The 24728-nt window shown below is 51.5% G+C and overlaps 2 protein-coding genes across 2 annotated transcripts in view; one reads left to right on the plus strand and one right to left on the minus strand.

Annotated features, from left to right (window-relative positions):
• The window catches only part of LOC103196869 (CGRP receptor component), a 45040-nt gene extending 30082 nt beyond the window's left edge, over nucleotides 1-14958 (minus strand). The window contains exon 1 of the mRNA XM_042781058.1: nucleotides 14885-14958. Within this exon, the coding sequence (XP_042636992.1) occupies nucleotides 14885-14958 (74 nt within the window). The remainder of the gene's footprint in view (nucleotides 1-14884) is intronic.
• A 423-nt stretch (nucleotides 14959-15381) lies between these two features.
• The window catches only part of ASL (argininosuccinate lyase), a 32307-nt gene continuing 22960 nt past the window's right edge, over nucleotides 15382-24728 (plus strand). The window contains exons 1-14 of the mRNA XM_042781062.1: nucleotides 15382-15466; nucleotides 15568-15887; nucleotides 18843-19037; nucleotides 19383-19466; nucleotides 19692-19748; nucleotides 19855-19952; nucleotides 21905-21982; nucleotides 22078-22155; nucleotides 22637-22689; nucleotides 22993-23055; nucleotides 23166-23280; nucleotides 23401-23485; nucleotides 23574-23633; nucleotides 23857-23940. Of these exons, the coding sequence (XP_042636996.1) occupies nucleotides 15382-15466; nucleotides 15568-15887; nucleotides 18843-19037; nucleotides 19383-19466; nucleotides 19692-19748; nucleotides 19855-19952; nucleotides 21905-21982; nucleotides 22078-22155; nucleotides 22637-22689; nucleotides 22993-23055; nucleotides 23166-23280; nucleotides 23401-23485; nucleotides 23574-23633; nucleotides 23857-23940 (1455 nt within the window). The remainder of the gene's footprint in view (nucleotides 15467-15567; nucleotides 15888-18842; nucleotides 19038-19382; nucleotides 19467-19691; nucleotides 19749-19854; nucleotides 19953-21904; nucleotides 21983-22077; nucleotides 22156-22636; nucleotides 22690-22992; nucleotides 23056-23165; nucleotides 23281-23400; nucleotides 23486-23573; nucleotides 23634-23856; nucleotides 23941-24728) is intronic.

Raw genomic sequence — 24728 nt, forward strand, 5'->3', positions numbered from 1 at the left:
GTGAGATAATCGTATTGCAGTTACACAGAAGAATGCCCTTTTTAAGAAGGGGAGAAGTGATATGATGATGTCTACAACTCTCCAATGGTTCAGTGAAACGTGCATGCATGCACACATGGCGTGAGGGAGAGAGTGAGAGAGAGGACCTGCACGTGCATGCACACACGCGGGAAAGCATGACAGAGTCAGAGAGTAAGGCAGACATATCAACAGGTTAACAAACGGTGACTCTAGGTAAACACAGGCATCTGTGGTGCTATTTTTCCAAATGTTCCATAGATTTGAAACTTTTCAAGCTAAAAAGCTGAGGAAAATGGAAATATGGAAGAGTAAAAACTACAAGGGCTTCCATAAGGTTGAAAAAAATAAAAGACCATACTGTATCTTGTAATTGAGGCCATACATGCATTTTCTGCAATGTCTTCTTAGCCTGCTAGCAGGTCTCCAATACCACATCTGCCAGCAATATATGTACAACTACTGATGGTTACACAGCAGGACTTGTCTGCTCCACAGGCAACGCCGCGGGGTGACACAGTATATTCACAAGCAAGCAGACTTTTCAAACTGACTACCTCCGCAAAGCTTCCTGCTTCCTGCCAAGACCAGGGCAGCACACACAGTGCTACTTTATTTATAAGTGTGTAAAGTGGATATCCCAAGTGAATCTTACAGACCATCGGAATCTTTGCTACCGGCAGTCACTGAATTTCCTTAAGCGATGACAGCCAGTTGCCAGAGGCTGACTGGCTGTTTGGACTTTAACCTGAGACAGTGCTTAACTTGCTGAGCCAATGTAATGGCTGTAAACAACTACTGTGGAAAACAAACTCTGAGTAAACAGAACAAAATGATCCACTGATAGACCTTCCGCGGAAGGAGGGTGCACATGCACACAAAAGCCCAGGCAAACAGGACCTACTAACTGCCACACAATGAACTCCTGAGAACCCCATCAACAGAATTGCTCAAATTCAATGTGTTACCATTCCTCAAGTTCTGAGAAACTAAATGCAGTGAACAGTAAAAGCTGTAGCTAGTAAACAAGTATCTGCTTCCCAGGCCTGCTACTCAACTGTTACAGAATCAATGACCTGACGCGTCCAAGCCTCAGTATCCCCAGCTTTAAAATGAAGGAAATCCTGACACCACCTCAAAAAGAGGGTAGCAAATAAAACAGGAAAAGCAAAGCTTTCCAGACATATAAATGATCCCAAAGAATTAGACAAGTTAGCCAAACACCTCTCCCTTATATATACAATACTTACTTTTGCTCCAATATTAGTACCTTTTCACCTGAGGAAAAAATGGTCAAAAAGCTATTTTTCAATTCTGTCATTCAATCTAACAAAGTATATACTTTAAAAAGTTTCTGGTGGGGGTACGAGGCAGGGGGAAAGGGGAAGTTTTTGTTTGCAGGGCATTAAGTTTATGCTAATGGTAAGGGAATATTTTGGAAAAGGATAGCAGTAACAGTGGCACAACATGAAAAACGTCATCAATGTCCCTGAGCTGTTATGTTGGTGAATGTCTTGGTATGTTTTCACCTCAATAAAAGTTTAAAAAAAAAAGTCTCTGGTGTACGTTTTTACATGTTGTTCACTCCAAAGCCCAAACCAAACTCAGTGCCAGAGTTGACGCCCACTCACAATGCCCCTAGAGGACGGAGTGGAACTGCCCCATAGGGTTTCTAAGGCTGTCAATCTTCACAGAAGCAAAGCCCAAACCACACCCACTGCCGTGGAGTTTATTCTGACCCACAGCGCCCCTAGAGGACAGACTGGAACTGCCCACAGGGTCTCCAAGGTTGTAGTTCTTTTTCAGACTGCTTCATCCTTCTCCCACAGAGCAGCTGGTGGGTTCAAACCACTGATCTTTCAGTTAGCAACCCAATGGTTTAAGTACAGCACCACCAGAGTTCCTTACTGTTAACTCAGTGATTGCAAAAAAAGTAGACTAAACTCAGAGGAGCTTTCCGTTCCTGCTCCTTATTCTCAATTCAGGAATACGTAACACAGACACAATATGCCTGCGCGCAGGGACTCATCATCCTGCTGAAGATCCCAGGGATCAGACGCTTCCAGACCTTCCCATTGCACATTCCTTCCACTGCAGACCATAAGGCCTCCCTCCAAAAAACTAATTTTCCCATCAACTGCTCCCCACAAAAATTCTCCACTGGTTTCAAAAATTCTCGACTGAGTCCCTTGGAGAAGTGGACAGGCTGTTAAACAAATACAAACCCTTGATTCAAGCCATTTAACTTAGGAAAATCTGAAAAGCTACACGCCCAGTATCTAGGAAGCTAGCTCATTCATTTGTACCTATTAAACTAATGATGTACTGATGTGTTACTTCATTCAACAAGTATTTGCTGAATGCCTACTGTGTGCCCGATGTAGCACCAAGCACAAAGCAAACACTGTCCCTGCCCTCACGGAGCCTACACTCTTGAGATAGACAAGGAAGGCACGAAACAATGAAACATGCATCTATTATGACAACTTATATTCGTTTAAGTGAAAAACAAACCAGGATGCTGAGGAAGACAAGAGGAACTTATTTTGATCGACTGAGGAACAACTTTTAATGGGGCCACTCAAGCTGCACCATCAAAATAGACAAAAAGAACACCAGGAAGGGGGTTGTTATGGATTGAACTGTGTCTCCCAAAATATGTGTCAACCTGGCTGGGCCTTAATTCTCAGTATTAAATAATTATCCTCCATTTTGATCTAATTATCCTGATGTGTTGTAAATCCTCACCTCTATGGTGTTAGCGAAGCAGGATTGGAAGTAGTTATGTTAATGAGGCAGGGTGCAACCTACAGGATTAGACTGTATGCTGAGTCAATCTCTTCTAAAACGTACTGTTGTTAGATGCCATTGAGTTGGTTCAGACTCACAGTGACCCTAAAAGGGATTAAACACAGCAGCAGAGATCAGAGGAAACTACTATCACCAAGAGAGAAGAGCCAGGAGGGCATGTCCTTCAGATCCAGGGTTCCTGGGCTGTGAACCTCCCAGACCCGGGGAAAGACCGACTTCAAGATATGGAGCTCTCCAAGGGGCACCAAGCCCAGAGATGTTAAGAGACAAGGCCTTTCCCCTAGAGCTGGTACCCTGAATTTGGACTTCAGGCCTCCTAAACAGTGACAGAATAAACCTGTTTGTTAAAGCCAGCCACATGGGGTATTTCTGTTACAGCAGCACTAGAGAACTAAGACGGGGAAGAACATACCAGGAAGAGGAATCAGTAATGCAAATATCCTGAGGTAGGAAAGGGCTTGGAAGGTTACAGAAACTACCTGCCAGTGGGGCCGGGGTACAGTATGTGTACTGGGGGGAGACAGTGGCAAGAGATAAGGATAGTGAGTAGCCACGTTAGCGGGTTATACAGGATCTTGCACTCCTAGTAAGGAATTTGGGTTTCCTCTAAGTGCAAAAGAAACAAAAGGATGGGCTTTTCAAAAGGGATGGCATGACCTAATTAATACTTTAAAATCGCTCTTCCAAATGGACTGAAGTGGACAGGAATGGAAGCCAAAGGCTACTGTTTAGTCCACGCTAGAAACGATGGACTTTGAGTTAATTTGAGTTAACTTTGAGTTAATAGTGGACATGGTGAAAAATAAGTGCTTGCAAAATATCTGAACGTGGAGCTGGTAGGACTGCGTGGACTGGGTTTAGGGGTGAGGGGAAGGGGACTAGACTTTTGGTCTGAGCAACGGAACGGGTGATGGTCCCAACAAGGGTGATATGAACAGGCTGGGATGGGTACCCCAGGGAAGGGAGCAGAAGTTCTGCTTTTAAACTGACAGGTGTGAGTTGCCTTTCAGGCATCCCAGTGGAAGTATCAAGTAAGTGGTGTAGAAAAGGAACCTACAGCTCAAAAGAAAACAGAATTAAAAATATAACTGTGGGAATACTCAGCATACAGGTAAGATGACCAAAGGAAAGCGTGTGAAAGGATACGTCCAGGGGCTGAGCCCTCTGATACATCAACACTTAGAAGGTGGAGCCAGGAAAGGAGACTGAGAAGTAGTCCTTGAAGAAGAAAGAAATCAGGGGTTTCCCAAAAGGCCAAGAAAGTATCTAAGAAACTCCGATAGCACCTCTCTCAAATTAGGAAGGGGCAGGAGGGCCCTAGCCCTACACACAGTTCCATCCCAGCAATTCTCCGTCCCCGTCTCCACTTACAGGGGAAACCGCCCGGGCTTCCCACCGTGCTCTGCCCAGCGTCCCAGGCACCAAGATTCAGAGGGTCAGCACGCAAATCCCTTCTTCCCGCCCACTCGGATCCCGCGGGCCCTTCCTGATTGGCCATCCCCCTCGTCCACAAGCCCGTATGACCCTCGGCCCTATCCCCGACGTCTCTGGGCCCCCAGCGGTTTAACCAGCCCCTAGCTATCAGCTTCGGCCCCAGAGCCCCGGACGCGTCCCGGGTAGCTTACACTTCCATATCTTCCCCGCCTCGTCGCTTCCAACTGCCAGCACACAGGAAGCCTCAACAAGCGCGGCCGACGCTCCCTCCGTTCGCGAGGAGCAGCCTAAGACGCCGGTGCCGCGTCGCGGTGCACGCCGGGATCGCCGCGCTGCCCGCTGGGAGTCTGGAGGACCCGCGGGGCCTCCGAGACGCTAAGCGCCCTTTGCCCTTCGCCCTAGGGGACCCCGTATTCTTCGCCCAGGTCCCTTGTTTTCGTGGTCTAGGTTTTATCAAAGTACTGATCCAAACTAAAGATGCAATAATACTAAAGACGGGTTAATAGTCCTTTGTGGCTTTAAAATCCCACCCTTCGGAGAGTGGGGATGGGGAGGAGGCTTCTGGGGGCTGGGAATGTTCTATTCCTCCACGTGCCGAGTACGCGAGTGTGTTCAGTTCTTGAAATTGCAGTGAGCTGTACACGTTTGCACACTTTCCTGTACGTGTGTTATAATTCACTAAGTTTTTTTTTTAAGTTAAAAAAAAATCTAGCCCCTCTCCTCCCTGTTGCTGTTCTTTCTTGAGAATTAATTGGCAAAATAAATAAATATATATGAAGACACTCAAAGACAAGCACAATTTCTGCCCCTGGGGACTTTCTGGGATCGTCCAAAGGGACGATCGTCCAAAGTATCAGATGCTTGAAAAAAGATGGATTCGTAGTGCCGTTTTTGCTGGGAAATGGCCTAAATGGCCAAAGATGGGAAATTGATGACAGAGCCATAGGGTATACGCAGCCATGAAAAATCTTGTAAAATATCTGGGGTGCTAGGAAAATGCTCAAAACAGGATTTGAAAACGCTTGGGAGTGTGTGATCCTAGTATCTGCAGAAAAGTAACTAACCAACAGTTACCGTCCAGGTGATTTGGACTCATGGCGACCCCTGTGTGTCAGAGTTTTCAGTGTCTCATTTTTCTCGAGTAGACTACCAGGACTTTATTCAGAGGCGCATAGGAAAAAGTAGCCAAGGGTGTGGGAGGCACAGCTACCTGATTTCCCACATTTTATGACTTTTTTTTTGTAAGGGGGGGGGTGTTAGGGTGGGTACCTGTTATCATATGAAATGTTTCTTAAAGACTAGAAGGAAATAGGTAAAATATTAACAATGGCAGGAGCCTTTGGGTGATGAGTCAGTTGCTGATTGTTTTCCTGCTTTTTTATACTTTCGTGTTTTTTGGTTCTCCTTTACCAAGTTCCTTCTCTTTCAAAGACACTTTGTCATTCTACGGAATTACCAGTCAATGGTGCAGGCTTTTCTGTCAGACAGCCAGTGTCCCCGTTTACCCTCAGCACTCTCCTAAAGGCTGCTTGACCTTGGGGACGTGACCTCCCCCAGCCTCGTTTCTCTCATCTGTAAATCAGATCTTTGACAACTTCAATCTTTTCTCCATTTATCATGATGCTGCTTATTGGTCCCATTGTGAGGATTTCTGTTTTCTTTACATTCAGGTGTAATCCATACTGCAGACCGTAGTCTTCAATCTTCATCAGTAAGTGTTTGAAGTCATCCTCATTTTCAGCGAGCAAAGTTGTGTCGTCTGCATAACGTAGGTTGTTAATGAGTCTTCCTCCAATCCTGATGCCATTCTTCTTCACATAGTCCAGCTCGTCAGATTATTTGGTCAGCATACAGATTGAATAAGTATGGGGAAAGGATACAACCTCGACACACTCCCTTCTTGATTTTAAACTATGCAGTGTTCCCTTGTTCTGTTTGAACGACAGCCTCCTGTTCTATGTACAGGTTCTTCATGATCATGAGCACAATTAAGTGTTCTGGAATGCCCATTCTTCTCAATGTTATCCATAATTTGTTATGATCTACACAATCGAATGCTTTTGCATAGTCAGTAAAACACAAGTAAACATCTTTCTGGTATTCTTTGCTTTGAACCAAGATCCATCTGACATCAGCAATGATATCCCTCATTCCATGTGTTCTTCTGAATCCAGCCATTTTTGGAAGTTCTCTGTCAATATACTGCTGTAGCCGTTTTTGAATTATCTTCAGTAAGATTTTACTTGCATGTGACATTAATGATAACTGTTCGATAATTTCCACATTCTGTGGGATCACCTTTCTTTGGAATGGGTACAAATATGGATATTTTCCAGTCAGTTGGGTAGGTAGTTGTCTTTGAAATCTCCTAGCATAGCCCAGTGAGTGCCTCTAGTGCGGCATCTGTTTGTTGAAACATCTCAATGGGTATCCCGTCAATTCCTGGAGCCTTGTTTTTCACCACTGCCCTCAGTGCAGCTTCAACTTCTTCCTTAAGTACCATTGGTTCTTGATCATATGCCACCTCCCAAAATGGATGAACATCAATTCCTTGTGGTACAGTGACTCTGTGTATTCCTTCCATCTTCTTTTGATGTTTCCTGCATCATTCAATATATTGCCCATACAATCTTTCAGTATTGCAATTTGAGGCTTAAATTTCTTCTTCAGTTCTTTCAGCTTGAGAAATGCCGAGTGTGTTCTTCCCTTTTGGCTTTCCAACTCCATGTCTTTGCACATTTCATTATAATAATTGACTTTGTCTTCTCAAGCTGCTCTTTGAAATCTTCTGTTTAGCTCTTTTATCTGTCATTTTTTTTTCCATTTGCTTTAGCTACTCTCCACTCAAGGGCAAATTTCAGTCTTTTCTGACACCCATTTTGGTCTTCTTTTCCTTTCCCGTCTTTTTAGTGACCTTTGCTTTCTTCGTGGATGATGTTCTTGACGTCTGGTTTTTGGTCATTGGTGTTGAATGTATCGAATTTATTCTTTAGATGGTCTCTAAATTCAGAAGGGATATAATCAAGGTCATATTTTGGCTCTCGTGGACTTATTTTAATTGTCTTCAACTTCACCTTGATCTTGCAAATGAGCAGTTGATGGTCTGTTCCACAATCAGCTCCTGGCCTTATTTTGGCTGAAGATACTGAGCTTTTCCATTGCCTCTCACCACAGATGTGGTCAGTCTGATTCCTGTGTACTCCATCTGGCAAAGTCCACGTGTATAGCCACCATTTGTGTTGCTGAAAAAAAGGTATTTGCAATGAATAAGTTGTTGGTCTTGCAAAATTCTATGATGCAATCTCCAGCATTATTTCTAGCTCTAAGGCCAAACTTTCCAACTACTGGTGATTATTCTTTGTTTTCAACTTTTGCATTCCAGTCACCAGTCACCAGTAATAATAAGCACATCTTGATTGCATGTTTGGCCAATTTCAGACTGCAGAAGTTACTAAAAACTCTTCAATTTCCTCATCTTTGGCTTTGGTGGTTGGTGCGTAAATTTGAATAGTGTAGTATTAACTGGCTTTCCTTGTAGGCATATGGATATTATCCTGTCATTGACAGCATTGTACTTCAGGATAGATCTTGAAACATTCTTTGTGATGATGAATGCCACACCATTCCCCTTCAATTTCTTATTTCCGGTATAGTAGATTGTATGGTTATGTGATTCAAAATGGCCAAAACCGGTCCATTTCAGCTCACTAATGCTTAGGATATCAATCTTTATGCATTCCATTTCAATTTGACAACTTCCAATTTTCCTAGATTCATACTTCATACGTTTCACATTCCGATTATCAATGGATGTTTGCAGCTGTTTCTTCTCATATTAAGTCATGCCACTTCAGCAAATGGAGGCCCCAAAAGCTCTACTTTATCCATGTCATTAAGGTCGGCTCTGCTCTGATGAGGCAGCTCTTTCCCAGTCATATTTTGAGTGCCTTCTGACCTGAGGGGCTCATCTTCTGGCCCTGTATCGGATAGTGTTTCAGGGCTATTCATAAAATTTTCCAGTAATATATCAGACAATGTTTTACTACTATTCATAAGGTTTTCACTGGCCAATTCTTTGAGAAGTGGATGGCCTCTTCCTTCTTGCGAATCTGTCTCAGTCTGGAAGCTCCACCAAAACTGATCCACCATGGGCATCCCTGCTGGCACAGCCTTCAGCCTCACATCAACATGCAGGCCACCACAGTGTGACAAACCGGCAGACAAGTCCGTCTCCCTTAGCTGTTCCAACCGCTCCGCTCACTTCCTGGGCTTCGCCCTACCTGTTCCTGCCAGCCCTGTCTGCCCCTGCTCCTGGTCACCTGGGTGAATGACAGAATGTCCTATATTAAACAATAGAATAATACCATTTGGAATAAAAAGGAATGAAGTATTATTGATAGATGACCCTCAAAAACACTGTGCTAAGGGAAACAAGCCAGATACAAGACCAGGTGCTGTCTGATTCCTTTTATATGAAATGTTCAGAATAGTCAAATCTATAGAGACAGAAAGGGAGCTCTGGTGGTGTAGTGCCTAAGGCACTTGACTGCTAACCAGAAGGCTGGCGGTTCAAACCCACCAGCCACTCCTCGGAAGGAAGATGGGGCAATCTACTTCCATAGTGATACTGCCTTGGAAACCCAAGGAGGGGTGCCTATGAGTCGGGTCCGACTCAACAACACACAACAACAACAACATAGAGAAAGAAAGTAAACTAGGGGTTGGTTATGGTGGGGGTGTGGAGGGGAACTGAAGAGTCACAGCTACTGGCCATGGGGTTGCTTTTAGGGAGGAATGAAAATGTTCCAAAATTGTATGTGAAATGTATATGAACTGTTGTATGGAAAATGCATGTGCTCTGTCAACTTTCCCCAAAATCACAGTTTAGAAAATAATAATAATAATAATGACAAGTAAAGACAGTGAAAAAAAAAGTTCCAAGATTCCATTGTGCTGATGGTTACACAGCTCTGAATACACTAAAAGCATGCAACTGTTTACTTTAAATAGGTGAATTGTATGATATGTGAATTTTATCTCAATAAGACTGCTAAGAATTTGTTACCAGTGGTGCCTCTGGGGAGTGGAATGGAAAAGAAGTCGGGGGAGGTTAACACTGAACTTTTCACACTCTGTATTTAATTTTTTTTTTTCAATGAACATGTTGTTTATGATTACAAATGTAATTTTAAAAATACTAATTTACTTTAAAAATCAACAAGGAAGTCAATGCCATCCCAGGCCCACCTGGCCTGCTGTGTGGAGAGCCCTCTGTATTTCCTGAGGAGAGTGGACCCTGAAAAGCCGTGAAAGGCCTCATGGTGTTAGTCATGCAACGTACATGTATTGGGGCCCAGTCAGGGCTGATAATAATACAGACGTTACGTCCCAGGTGGCGCAAATGGGCTGCGCTCAACTGCTAACCTACAGGTTGGCTGTTCAAACCCACCCAGTGAGTCCTCGGAAGTCCCAGTGATCTGCCTCGGTTAGCATTAAAAACCTGTTGCTGTCGAGTTGATCTTGACTCATAGCTTGGGCTATGATTCAAACCAGTTCAGTCATGGCCAGGGAAGGACTCAAAATCAGGAAGGACTGGAATTTGCAAAATGTGGGTGCCTGAAGCAATAACCAGGATGGAAAAATTATGGGTCGAAGTCTAGAATGGGAGACATGGAAAAGGTATCCTGAGCCCTTTCAGGAGTCTGATGCAAGAGAGAAGCTTCTTGCCAGGACTGGAAAACGACATAGATTCATCGAAAGCGGTGCGGCCAGCCACCATTTTTTAACCGAGCACCCGTTTCCAACTCTGCCAGTCAAGAGCGTTGGTTGCTATGCAACACACATGCTGCCCTTGTTTTCTAAGAAGGAGATTAAGTTGCTAGCAGGGCTTCCACTGGTAATTTTCCCCGTTCCAGTTATCGTTCCAGCACGTACATTTTGCAAATCGTGGTCCATCCTGGTTTCACTTCATCGGTCACGACTGAATCAGGAAGAACTGATTTGAAGCCCTGCTGGTAGTGACCCTATAGGACAGACAGAACTGCCTCACAGGGCTTCCAAGGCTGAAATCCTCATGGAGGCAGACTGCCACATCTTTCCCCTGAGAAGCAGGTGGCTAATGGGTTCAAACCACCAACCTTTGGGTCCACAGCTGAGTGCTTTAACCACTGCACCATTAGAGCTCCTTTCGTTTACATTACATCCTAGAAAGCTCCTGTGTAACACATGGAACGGCCATGAGCCAGAACCCACAGCACAGCAACTAACAACACAGGTGATGAACGCACCCTCCTGCCTGGGGCATGCTGACAGCCTGGTTGGGGAAGCAGCCCCGGACATAAATAGCAGTGCGTGCGCTGTGTTTAGACGCCACAGAGCAGAGAGCAGATGACTAATGAGGCGGAGAGGCGTCCCAAAGCCAGGGGCCTTTGAGCTGGGACTTAAGGTTGAGGAGGAGCCAGCAGGGCCAAGGCTGCAGGGGCCTGCGTGTTGAGGAAGAGAGACGTGTGCCTCTGAAGGCTGCCCCACCACAAAATGCTCAGTCGTAAAAGGCAGTAGAGCTTCCGCCTGGCTCTCTTTCTGTCTTGAGCCATGGGCCTTTGGAGCCCGGAGCCACCCAGTAAGAAGTCCAAACCCAACCAAACCCACTGCCTCAAGTTGACTCTGACTCATAGCAACCCTGTAGGAGAGAGTAGAACTGCCCCATAGGGTTTCCAAGGCTGCAAATCTGTACGGAAGCAGACTGCCTCATCTTTCTTCCATGGAGTGATTGGTGGGCTCGAACCAGCGACCTTTCATTAGCTGCTGAATGGCTTAACCACTGTGCCACCAGAGCTCCTTATAAGAAGTCCAGCTACCTTCAAACCACCATGCTGGAGAGATGACACACATATACAGAGATGCCTGAGCAACCCAACTGTTCCAGCCCTGGTACCAGACACGTGACGGAGGAACCCTTTGAGATCAGCCCAGGCTAACCATATGAGAAACCCTAAGCAAGAAACTCTAAGCTATTAGTCCTAGCAAATGGTACACCATCCGATCTTCAGCCTATATGACTATGAGACCAAAAGAACTAGATGATGCCTGGCTACCACTGTCAACCACTTGGAAGGGGATCTATGGAGGAGATCCTGGATAGAGAGGGAGAACAATGTGGAACAAAACTCAAAGTGATTTAGAGAAAAAAAAAAGAGGGGGACCAGGTTTACTGGGCCAATGGAGCCTGGTGGAACCACTGGGACTGTGGCCCCTAGCTGCCCTTCAGGTCTGGAATTGAACGCACACCTGTGGCTTCCAGCCAAACAAAAGACAGGCATATGAGTTGAACATTTACCTGAGGTAGATACACTCCTTGGAGAGAACAATCATGGGAGAAAGAAAGGCTGCTTATGCACAGGGAGACAGCTCAGGGGGCAGGAGTGCATGAAGGGATGGACGCAGGGAAGAGGTAACTATCGGGAGGAAGTGGGAGGGGAGCTGTTGCATTGTGGTGAATTGTGGTCAGTGTCATGAGACAAAGTGTATGTGAACTGCTGTACAGAAAGTAAATTTGCTCTGTAAAGTTTCACCCATATCAAAACAAAACAAAAAAACAACTCCAAGCTGAGCCCAGTCAGCCCCTAGAATGGCCAGGTGTAATAATAATTATAGCATCTATGGTTTTGCCATTTGGGAAGTTTTGTTACACAGCACTATATAACTGATACATACAGGAAGCATTTTGCACATAAAAGCACTGACTAGTAGTCCTGATTATTATTATTTTGAGCCAACTTCATCTTGGCCCACCAGGCCTTCAGTTACAATAGCAGCTACTGTTTATTACCACTGCCCATCTGTCAATGTGGTAGCTGGCGTGTTGCTGTGAGGCTGGAAGCTATGCCACCAGTTTTCCGAATCCCAGCAGGAGCACCCACGGTGGGCAGGTTTTAGCAGAGCCTCCAGACTAAGACAGACCAGGAAGAAAGGCCTGCCGATCTACTTCCAGAAAGCAGCCAGAGAGAACCCAATGGACTATCATCCGATCTAGACGCATCAGCAGGAAAGACCAGATGTGAGCAAAGGACATCAGGCTTGTTAAGGAGAGAGTCAGCGAAGAAGAGGGAAACCCTCAATGAGACGGAGACGGGTTGTAATACAACGGGTTCAAACATCCGATCAGGAGGAGGCCCCGGGACTGTGCAATATTTCTTTGTTAGACAGACGGTTGCCAGGAGTCAGGGCCTGCACAGCAACTAACGACAAAAACTGTTTATTGAGTAATCGGTATAAAATGGAGCCCCCGGGTGGTCCAAATGGCTAACGCAGTCCACCGCTAACTGAAAGGCTGCAGGTGCCTTGGAAGGAAAGCCTGTTGGTCTGCTTCTGGAAAATCAGCCATTGGAAACCCTACAGAGCACAGTTCTACCCTGACACACGCGGGTTCACCGTGCGTTGGAATCGACTCCATGACAGCTGCTTTGGTATAAGTCAGACGTAGCTCATATTTGATTTCTCACTCGCTGCACTCAGTACATAGGTATAATTGCTCCCTTTTTGTGGTGGTTGTTGCTGGGTGAAGTCCAGTCAGTTCGTATTCATGGCAACCCTATGTACAACAAAACAAACCACCGCTCAGTCCTGCACCAGCCTCACAATTGTCGCCATCTTTGCAGCCACTGTGTCAATCCATCTCATTGAGGGTCTTCCTTTTTCACTGGCCAAGCACGATGGACCAGTCCCTCCTGATAACATGTCCAAAGTACGTGAGATGAAATCTCGCCATCCTTGCCTCTAAGGACCATTCTGGCTGTACTTCTTCCAAGACAGATTTGTGTGTTCCACTGGCAGTCCATGGTATATTTAATATTTTTCACCAACACCATAATTCAAAGGCCTCAATTCTTCTTTGGTCTTCCATATTTACCTCCTTTTTACTGAAGCTCAAAAGAGTTAACTTACCCAAGATTTCACACAAGGAGCGATGCAGCTTGATTCCACCGCGGCTCTCTGACTCCATGAGTCCATCACCGTGTGTACGTCACTCTGGGAACTGTCACCTGAGCCCTTCTGAAGTGAAGACTTGGCAGTGAGGCTCTGCCCGGGCTTGGTCACCAACTATCTCCATTAACAAGATTGGGGCTCTTGCCATTCCCTACAGCCTTCTTCCTGGTGGCTCCTGCCACACTGAAACCATGTATGTGTGGCCAATCTGAATTCAGCAAGTTACGAGTATGGTAACCCACAGGTCTTCAAGACTTCTCATCAGACTTTTGTTTTCACCACAAGGGCTGTGAAGGCAAGCGATCGTTATGTGAGATTTAGTAATGATCCTATTAGCCCATTAGTTTCTTAATTTGATCCCTCGGGTAATTATTTTTCAACAAAAACCTCTTGGCATGCTCCCCACGTAAATGTGATTGCTGGTCTGCACAGAGTGAATTCTGCAGCCAAGACTGCCTGGGTTCAACTCCCACCTCTGCCACTTCCTAGCTGGGCATTTTGGGCAAGTTACTCCATCTCTCCCAGTTTCCTTATCAGTTGTTGTTGTTGTTAAGTGCCATCAAGTCGTTTCCGACTCATAGCGACCCCATGCACAGCACAACGAAACACTGCCCGATCCCGCACCAACCCCACAATCCCTGCTATACTTGAGCCCATCATCGCAGCCACCGTGTCAATCCATCTCGTTGAAGGCCTCCCCCTCTTTCGTCGACCCTCCACCCTACCAAGCATGACATCCTTTTCCAGGGAATGGTCCCTTCTTACAACATGACCAAAATAGGTGAGACGAAGTCTGGCCATTCTTGCTTCCAAGGAGCATTCTGGCTGCACTTCCTCCAGGACAGATCTGTTAGTTCTGTCCTTATCAGTAGAATTGGAATAATTACAGCATTGACCTCAAGGGGTGACTGACTGGGACAATTTAAGGAAATAATGAATATAAGATGTTTCACTTACTGCCTGGCACACTATTGTTGTTGTTAGCTGCCATCGGGTTGGCTCTGATTCACGGTGACCCCGTACATGATGGATCAGATGGTTGTGATCTGTCACTGGTTGATTTTTGGAAGATTTCCAGGCCTTTCCTCCTGCTCTGGAAGCTCCGCTGAAACCTGTTCAAACATCCACTGACAGATGGGTGGTCGCTGTGCCTGAGCCAGCTCCCAGGCCAGGACAGACTAGGAGGAAAGGCCTGGCAACATACTTGCCAAAACCAGCCAGTGAAAACTCACAAAGTTCCCACCCACACCGGATCACCGGACGGTGCAGGCCTGGGAACCGGGCAACCTTTCCTTTCATTGTGTGTGAGGTCCACAAGAAAAACTAGCCCCGTTGGCACTCAGAGCCAATCCCCACCTAGTCTCCAGCTAAGCTCCGGCCTCTTCTCCCCGACACCTGGGGCCCCTGACCTTTTGCTGTAGCTATTCTGACCATTTTCTGGTCTTCAAGCAGGCCTCCCAGCCTTTGCCCAGACTGCCCCCTCATCTTTCATCTCAAGTACATGTACATGAGTCTTCTTCATCTGTGTTCCCCTCTGTGTTCCCCACGCACCCTGTCTGTGCTTATTAGAACTCCTTGAAGACAAGTGTCACTCCTTACGCTCATTTTCCCTGTGTCTTGGTTGGCACAACCTCACCCGCAGTCACCAGAGGAAGCTTGCTTGTATCTTGCTGTGATGAACAGGTTCCGGCAGAGCTTCCAGGCTAACATGGACTAGGAAGGAGGAAGGGCCTGAGAATGTCTTCCGCAAATCAGCCAATGCAAACCTCGTGATTGGATCCATACCTACCACGAAGAAGGCGCAGGGCCGGCAGCCTTTCGGTTGTGTGGTGGCTGGGGTCGCCAAGAGGTGGAAGCCGATTGATTGGCGGGCCCCAGCGACAAGTGCGCGTTTGTCAAAAGGATGAGCACGTATTTTGTGAGCCTGCCAGGCCCGGTGTCACCGCCTCTACTCCTAGTTCGTCTGATGACCTGGGCGCTGACGTCGAGCCCCACCCTCACTGGCCCCAACCGAGTCCTTGGGCGGGAGCCGCGCTGGGGAAAGCCCCCGCCCACACCCGGGATTGGCTAGAAGGGGCAACGCCCACCTCCAGGGGCAGCGTCGGATTGGTGTGCTGGCCACCAGGGGCGGGGATGGGCGGGGCTCGGCTGGACACCTCCCCCGGGCCAGAAAAGCCTGGCGGGCGGCGACTGGGGACCAACCACTCCGCCTGCGGAGGTGAGTGCGCGCGACCCCGGAGGGAGCAGGACGCCGAGCCCTGCCGCGCACGGGACGCTGCCCATTCGCTTGCCCTGGGGCTGAGGCCGCGGACTGCGCAGGTAGTCAGTCCCGTCTTGTCTTCCAGATCCAGAGGACCGAGGCTCCGGACTACGAGGGACCCACCCAACATGGCTTCGGAGGTGAGCCGGGCCACGGAGACCCTGGTCCTGCAGCCTCCACGCGAGGGGCAGGGGCGCCCCCGGAGCCAGCCCGGCCTGGGACATGCGCACGGGGCCACCCGGGCCACGCCTGCTGCCAGCCGCCTCTGCTGCAGGCGCACCTGCCGAAGCCCGGGCAGGCCTTCTACGGGGAGTCACCGGTGCCCCCATCACCCAAGTGGCCCGTACGACAAAGGCACCACTCACGCTACTGCGGGAAGGTGACCCCCTCGCTAGGACCAAGCCCTACCTGTCATTCCATGCTCCCCGCGCCCCCTGGTCAGTCCCGGCGCTCAGCCCTGCACTGCCCTGGTCTCACTCTGGGATGTGGAAAGAGCCGTGGTACCCCCAGGGTCTGGTCCCCAGGGCTCACTAGCTGCTGGCCTTCCCCCAGAAGTCTGGGCTCTCTCTGCCTTCTTCTCAGCAGCAGTGGCGGCACCCATTTTCTTGGACCTCAGTTGTTCTATCTGTCAAATGGGGAGGGTTGCCTGCCTTCCTCTATATGGAATCCTGTGGAAGCATGGCTTTGAACCTGTCAGATAAAAGGGACCATTTGCTTGATGCTAATGGAGGGTGCTCAGGGAGGGAAGCAGGAGGTCTGGATTCCAGTCACCTCATCTGCCTGCTAGCCTGTATAAAAAGAATGGCTGTCAGGCTCTGTCTGGGTCGTGGTCCAGGGCAGGGAGGCAGGGCCTGGACTTTGGAGCCAAACAGACTTGATTTCTGAACCAAAGTCACTTGATCTCTTGGAGTGTGTCCCCTCTTTAGTCAAATAGGGGAGACAGTGCCCACATCCCAGGAGGGTGTAAGGCTTAGGAGTGGTGCATATGAATTGCCTGGCACAGGGCCATACTGTAGCAGGTGCTCAGCCAAGGGGGTACCTGGGTATTGCAAGCGGTTGATGCATTTGCTCACCAAAAGGCTGCAAGGTTCAAGTGGACCCACAGGCGCCTGCAAAGCAAGGCCTGGTGATCTGCTTATGGTCAGCCCTTGGAAGCCTTGTGCAGCACAGTTCTACTCTGAACATATGGGGGCACCACGGGTCGGAGTCTGCTCCATCGCAACTGTTGTTGCTGTCTATAATCACACTAACAGTAACTACACTGATACATCCCTTGTGTGTCCCAAATTGGCTGTTGCTCATTCATCCTAGCCCAGCTTAGTGCCCTGGAGGCATCACTCTGGCCCAGATGTGCCCTGGCTTGGAGCCACGCCCTCTCACCACACTCAGGCCTCCTTGCCCCTCACCTGACTTGGGCCATTTCCTGGGGTGGGGGCTTGGTGGCAGGGCAGAGTGGGCTGCTCTCAGGAGACCAGGGCCCCAGGTGACCCCTGCTCGCCCCAGGCAGTCCTGTGGGTTGGCACTAATTGCTTTGGCTCCAGCCCCTGCTTATCAGTAGGTGGTGTTATTACTACTAACCCGGGTAGGGAGCCGCACAAAGCTGTCTGTGGAGGTAGTGCCAGACCTCCTGGCTCCCGATCTTGACTGGCTGGTCGGGCCCGGGGCCCAGGTGGTGCCTGGCTGGCGATGCAGCACAGGGGTCTGGGGTCCAGGGAGGGTCCAGTGCAAAAGGCTGCGGGGGCAGAGTCCTTGGCAGCCAGGATGGCTGGGCACTGCGGGGCCCGCTCACAGCCCGGGCCGGAGCTGGGCTGACACCCCTGGTGGTGCACCCAGGAACGAGTGGAGCTAAGGCCTGCAGCCCCGCCCCTCCCTTAGTGGTAGCTTGCACGTGCTGTGTGTTCACTTTGTGAATATTATCTAATCACATGCGCACAAGCAACTCATCAGATAGGTCCTGTCATTACACTGTCATCCAGGGAGGCAGCTCTGAGGTGAGACGTTATATGGATGGATTGACACAGTGGCTACAACAATGGGCTCAAACACAGCAATGATTGTGGGGATGGCGCAGAGCCGAGCAGTGTTTCGTTCTGTTGTACTTGGGATGGCCATGAGTCGGAACTGACAACAAACCTAATAACAATGTAATATGCCCAGTGTCAAGTGGCTAACAGAAGTCAAGGCATTGTGGGGGGTACGGAGGAGGACATGTGTCCCCAGGGACCAGTGTATCCCCACCCCATAGAAAAGATGCCATTTAACCAACATACCCACCTTCCATCCCGACAAAGTCTCCTCCCAGTCTGCTTGAGCTGCTTCCCAGATGCTTGGCACCCCCTCACCTGCCCCAGGATCTCTGGGTGCCACAAATGATGAACTGCTCAACCACTAACTGGAAGGTTGGCAGTTCAAGTCCACCCCGACGTACCTCAGAAGGCAGGCCTGGCAACCTAATCTGAAAGGTCACAGCCTTTGAAACCCCGTGGAACACAGCTGTGCTCTGTACACACGGGGTCATCATGAGTGGAATCAACTCATCGGCAGCTGGTTTGGTTTGGGTTTGGCAACTGCCCTATGCCCTGACCTATGTTCTCTTTCAAAAGGTGCCTCTGGTACCTCCCTCTGCCCTTGGCTCCTGGGCAGGGGTCAGCTAGCAACCTCCTGGAAGGCCAGTGCCCAGGGGTATGTTGGGTTGCTCTCCAGAGCCAGTGGAGTGGTGGGGGTGGGCAAGAGAGATGGGTAATTGTACCTGGTAGGGGCCCTCAGGTGCCTCCTTACCTCACTGGAGGCCCAGCCTGTCTCTGCAGCCAAAGTCCAGGAAGGCAGAGCCAAGCAGAGAGGCCTCACAGAACATAGGGGTGAGCACGTGAGCAAAACAGCTGGCCTCCGTCCTGGCTTCCCACCCCAGTGTGGGCAAGCTGTGTAACTGCACCGAGCTTTGGTTCTCTCCTCTGTGTTGTGGGATAGCTCTGGTACCCACGTCAGAACATGGCACTTAGAACGGTGCCTGGCACACCATAAGGATGCAGTACACGCTAGCCCTTGTCATCAGACAGCAGAGCCGGGCTCAAACTCTAGGTTCCAGGGTAACAGAAACAGAAAAAGTTCCAGCAGCTCTGCTGTACTCCCAGGGGTGCCTGAGACCCTCCCACCACTGCCTGGGTGCAGTGCCATGTGTCAGAAAAAACCCCTAACTTCCAGGCGTGGTCACGTTCCTCTCCTCCCTCCCTGAGTGCCTCTGGACCTCAGCTTCCTCATCTGTCTGATGGGAACAGTCCTGCCCACTGGCCCCCACCACCATCACACGTGGTAACATTCCTGTTCTTCTGGCCAGAGCGGGAAGCTGTGGGGTGGCCGGTTTGTGGGCTCCGTGGACCCCATCATGGAGAAGTTCAACTCGTCCATCGACTACGACCGGAACCTGTGGGAGGTGGACGTGCAGGGAAGCAAGGCCTACAGCAAGGGCCTGCACAAGGCGGGGATCCTCACCACGGCCGAAATGGACCAGATCCTGCACGGCCTGGACAAGGTAGTGCTCGTGCCCGCGTCTCTCCCAGGCCCTGCTCCTGGGCCCCACGCTCCCAGCTGACCCCCAAGCACCAACTCTAGTATCAGCCGAACTGTGTACGTCACCACGTAATGAGTACGTGCCGGGCACCTGGGGTAAATCACCTGCCGAGAGGTGCTATTTTGCCATGTCTATGGGAACTGTCCCTTGTCATCCTCTATGGCCCCAGAGTCATGGGCAGGTGCGTTCCTCTAGGAGGGGCTGTGCCAGCTCTCTGCCATGAACTCAGCTCCTGTGTGGGCACCAGCTGTGATCAGGATGGGACCCTCTTGCAGCCTGACCCTGGGGTGCTGCCATTCACCACAGGTGGCTGAGGAGTGGGCCCAGGGCACCTTCAAACTACACCCCAATGATGAGGACATCCACACAGCCAATGAGAGGCGGCTGAAGGTACGACCCCCTCCTGCCTCACCCCCTCCTGCCTCGCTGGCCCCTCTGGGCCAGACGCCATTCTGGTTCCTTCCCACGCTTGCAGAGTGCAGGCACGACCCCTAAGTGCGTAGTGAGTTTGGTTTTTTGAGTTTAGGGTCCCTGGGGCGGGATGAGGGGCAAGAGAGCCGATAGGGAGCCTGTCCTCACATCCTCTAAGGTGACCCCATACGCCTCCACCCCCAGGAGCTCATCGGTGAGACGGCAGGGAAGCTGCATACGGGGCGAAGCCGGAACGACCAGGTGCCGCCAGCCACCCCCCACCCGCGCGCCTTCCCCGTGCCCTCCCCACCTTGCGCCAGGCTGGGGTCCGCCCTGAGCGCCGCCCCCTCCGCCCGCCCACCCGCAGGTGGTCACCGACCTTCGGCTGTGGATGCGGCAGACGTGCTCGTCACTGTCGGCCCTCCTCCGGGAGCTCATCAGGAGCATGGTGGACCGGGCGGAAGCGTGAGTCTCCCGAGCGCCCCCACGTGGTACAGAGGGGCACCAAGGTAGCCGGGGTCTCCGCCCCTCGGAGCCCTGCAGCCTGAACAGCAGCAGGCCTAGAAGGCAGGGCTGAACCGGGAACCGGAGCCAAGCCCAGGGCACGGGCTGCCGGAACTCCTGCACCTAGAGAGGGCAGCAGCCAGCCAGGAGGGGGCATTGCTTGCAACCGAAAGAAAGTTTGCCCTTTGAGGACGTGCTGACAAGAACTGCCTGAGGAAAAGGGACTGGCTGTGCCTGGGGTAGAGTCCCTGGGTGTTAGAAATGGCTAATGTATTTAACAAGAGGTTGGAGGGTCAAGTCCACAAAGGTCCCTTGGAAGACAGGTCTGGTGATCTACTTCTCAAAAATCTGTCCCTGAAAATCTGTGGATCACAATTCTGGTCTGACACACGTGGGTGGAGTCCTCATGATTTGCGATCGACTACACGGGGGAGCTCTGGTAGCATAGTGGCTAAGACACTTGCCTGCTAACCAGACGGCTGGCGGTTCAAACCCACCAGCCACTCCTCGGAAGGAAGGTTGGGCAATCCTACTTCCGTAGTGATACTGCCTCGGAAACCCAAGGAGGGGTCGCTATGAGTCGGGGCCGACTCGACGGCACATAACAGCAACACACACGGCTACTGGACACCACAGAATCACTGCCCAGCCTGCACCCCGCCCCCACCTAGCACAGCTGGCATAGGGCAGACCCAGGCTGCCTCCTGTCCTCTCTTCCCAGCTGTGCCTCCTGCGACTATCGGATGTCTTGCTCCCTGTAGACCTAAGAAACTGCTGAGATGTCCCTAGTTAGCAGAGACGGGGGGACCTCCTCTTCCCAACTCCCTGTGGCCCCCAGGTTCACAGACCTCAGCCACCTGGGAAAACAAGGGCAAAAGAACCATCCCTTCCAAGGAGGCTGGGGCAGTTGAGTGACAGTTGGTGGATGCTGGCTTTTCTTTGGGATGATGGAAATGCTCTAAAATTGATTCGGGTGATGGTTGTACAAGGACTCCCGGTGGCACAGCAGTTGAGCACTCGACTGTTAAGCGAACGGTCAGATTTACAGCCTTGGAATCCCTCGGGGGGCAGTCCTACTCTGTCCTACAGGGTTGCTAGGAGTCGGAATTGACTTGGTGGCAGTGGGTTTAACGGGAGGGTAGGACACTAAAGCATTCCCTAAGGTGAGTTCTAACTTTACGTGGGTGACCTGAATGGTATGGGAGCAGTCAGTGGTGTGGTTCAGGGATAGAATTCTCTCCTTCCACATGGGGGACCCAGGTTCGATTCCCTGCCAGTTCGCCTCACACACAGCCACTGCCTGTCTGTTGGTGGAAGCTGGCATGCTGCTGTGAGGCTGACCGGAGGTTTCCAGACTCGACAGATGGGGGAGCTGCCTCCAAAAATCAGCGCCGGATAACCCCACAGATCACAGCGGTCCGATCCGCAGAACATGGGGCCAGTCCAGGATCGGGCAGCATCCCGTTGTCACTGTGAGTCAGGGGCCGATTCACAACAATGGAGCTGTTACAGTCAAGAAAAATGAATGGAATCCTTGCCCACAGCATCTGTGCCTCTGCCCCGCTGTGTCTGGGGTCCTCCAGGTTGGCCAGTGTGCTCATAAACACTCCCCATGTGCCCACTGCCAGAGGACACCCCCTCTGTGCGCCTCCTGCTCTGGCCCTGCAGTTGGGTCTGCTGCCCAGCTGGAAAGAACCCCAGCTCAAGGCACGACCCACACATGATCCTTGATCCCAGGAGGCCTCACAGCCCTGGCCACATCCTCAGCTCACACCTCCCACTGCCCCTGGGATGTGTCCCTCGTGTACACAGACCCTTGATGGCCCGCTGCTGCTGCCTGTAGTGGCCCAGGACTGCAGGGTCCGGTGCCCACCCCAGCCACGCCAATCCCAGCCCCTTCTCCTCCCCTGCAGGGAACGGGACGTCCTCTTCCCAGGCTACACACACCTGCAGAGGGCTCAGCCCATCCGCTGGAGCCACTGGATCCTGAGGTGAGCGGGGTGGGGGCTGGGGTGCGGCTGACGGCCCCGCCGAGGAGCAGGGATGGGGCGGACGGGCTGCCCTGCTGGTTGCCCTGTCCCCCCAGCCACGCGGTGGCGTTAACCCGGGACTCAGAGCGTCTGCTGGAGGTGCAGAAGCGCATCAACGTCTTACCCCTGGGGAGGTGAGTGCAAGCCCTCCCCGTGCTGTGGGCGGGGCACGGCCCAGACAGGTGGCCTGGGCAGTGGGGGGAGTGGGGAAGGACAGAGGAGGACAGGACCCCGGGGAGCCTACACCCTGTCCCTCTCAGGCTGAGCAGAGGGCCCTGAGTGGGTCCTTGAAGACGGGGCAGACATTGACAGGGACAACCAGCTGTCAGCGCAGGGCGGGGCTCTTCCTGGGGACTCCTAGTGAGCCCAGTCAGCTGCCCACAGCTGGCCCTGTCCCTTGCCTGAGGTGACTGGGCCGGGGAGGGGGCTGAGCTCAGGCTGGTGCCCTGGGTGTGTGTGTGTGTGTCACACGTGTGTGCCAGAGCCTACCTGTCGAGCCCCAGCTGCCTGGTGACCCCTGGCCTCCGACCACCTGGGCCGCCAGCAACCCACATCCCCCTCTCCTCCGACCTCCTGATCTCTGACCCTTGTTCCTCTCACCCCTTGTCTCTGCAGTGGGGCCATTGCAGGCAATCCTCTGGGTGTTGACCGGGAGCTGCTCCAAGCAGGTGAGATGCCCTGCCCCTCAGCACCCTGGGGCCTCAGATATACGCTTAGAGGGATGGGGCCGGCAGCTCCCGGGGTAAAGTTCATTTACCTCCTGGTACTGAGGCTAGAGAAGCAAGGGATGGCCCGTGGCAGGAGGCATGGGGCTGGGGCCCGGAGGGGGCCTCCTGCCCCACTTCCTGCCCTGCCTGTCCCTGCTCCCTGAGGGGCCCAGGGCAGGTGGTGGGCAGTCAGAGTTGGGAAGGAGGAGGCTGGTCCCTGCCTCCAGCTCAGGCCCGTGGCTGCGCCTCCTGCCCCTCCCCCAGAACTGAACTTTGGGGCCATCACTCTCAATAGTATGGACGCCACCAGTGAACGAGACTTTGTGGGTGAGTCCGTCCTCTGTCCACCCCTGTATGTGCCTCCTAGAGGGTCTCCAGGCTGGATGGGGAGCAGGAAAGGCCTGGTGACTGACAGCTGCTTGTCCTCCCTTCCGCAGCCGAGTTCCTGTTCTGGGCTTCCCTGTGCATGACCCACCTCAGCAGGATGGCCGAGGACCTCATCCTCTACGGCACCAAAGAATTCAGCTTCGTGCAGCTCTCAGATGCCTACAGGTGAGGCTGCCCCGCCCTCCCTCTGTACCCACCGGTGCTGCTGAACCTGCCCCGCCCCTGGCAGCAGACCGGCCCGGGCGCTGGGTGAATGCCTTCGGCACCAGCTGTCTCTGTCTTCAGCACTGGAAGCAGCCTGATGCCCCAGAAGAAAAACCCAGACAGCCTGGAGCTGATCCGGAGCAAGGCGGGGCGAGTCTTCGGGCGGGTGAGCCAGCAGGGAGCGGGGCAGGTATCTGGGTGGCCCAGCAGGGCCTGCGGGGACTTCCAGGGCTCACTCTGCACTCTCCCCTCAGTGTGCTGGCCTCCTGATGACCCTCAAGGGACTTCCGAGCACCTACAACAAGGACTTACAGGTGCAAGGCAGGGATGGGGTGGTGGGCCCACCTGGGTACACATGTGCCCTTCTCAGGGCCCTAGCATCCCAGGCAGGGGCCACCTCCCGAGAGTGCCCCTCTTCCTTGGTGTGGGAGTGAGAGGTGCTCAGTGTACCCAGGGGAAGGCATTGGAGATGGGGCTGTGGGGACCGCAGGTACCTGGGGGCTACTGAGCCCTTCCCTCCTGCCGTGTGCCTGCCAGGAGGACAAGGAAGCCGTGTTTGAAGTGGCGGACACCATGAGCGCTGTCCTCCAGGTGGCCACTGGTGTCATCTCTACACTGCAGGTAAGACATCCCCCTCTTCCACTCCCACCTGCCTCCTCCCCCCTCAGCCCTGTGATCCGGGGTGGGAGGGCCAGGAGGCTGGTCCTGAGAGGACTTGTGAGTGGGCTCCCCGCTGAAGATCTGGGTGGAGGTTATGTGCTGGTTCCTGCCCGAACAGTATAGGGCCACAGTGGAAGCGGCTGCAGTAGGACGCAAGGAAATTAGGCTCAAGGGAGCCCAGGTCCTGTCAACTGGCCAGATAAAATTTCCTAAAAAATTAATTATTATGGAATATTTCAAGCGTATGCAACCCTTGAGAGAATCTATACTGAACCCTGTACACGAACACCCAGCCCCCACACTCACAACTCACGATCCATCTCCTTTCTGCTGTGTCTTCACTGCCCCCCTCTCACTCCCCATCACTTGGAAACAAGGAGAACCTGGGTTAACACATTCAGTTGCTAACCAAGTCCACCAGAGGTGCCTCGGAACAAAGACCTGGCAATCTACTTCTGAAATATCAGCCACTGAAAACCCTATGGAACACAGTTCTACTCTGACACACCTGGGATGGACTGAGGTCTTTTTTATGTACCAACGCCCAGCCTCAACAATCAATCACTCATGGGCATCCTCATTTCAGCTATACTTAACTGTTCACCCCCGCCCCCATTATTTTCAAGCAAACCTCCAACATCTTATGCATCCGTCCTTTCAATATTTCAGAAGGTTTCTCAAAAGCAGTGGTTCTCAGTGTGGTCCCTGGGAACTTGGCAGAAAGGCAGTTCTCTCTCTCCACCTCTGGT

The sequence above is a fragment of the Orycteropus afer genome, unplaced genomic scaffold, assembly GCF_000298275.1.
Source record: "Orycteropus afer afer isolate SDZICR_OR568_19922 unplaced genomic scaffold, OryAfe1.0 scaffold00006, whole genome shotgun sequence".
Taxonomy (NCBI): Eukaryota; Metazoa; Chordata; class Mammalia; order Tubulidentata; family Orycteropodidae; genus Orycteropus; species Orycteropus afer.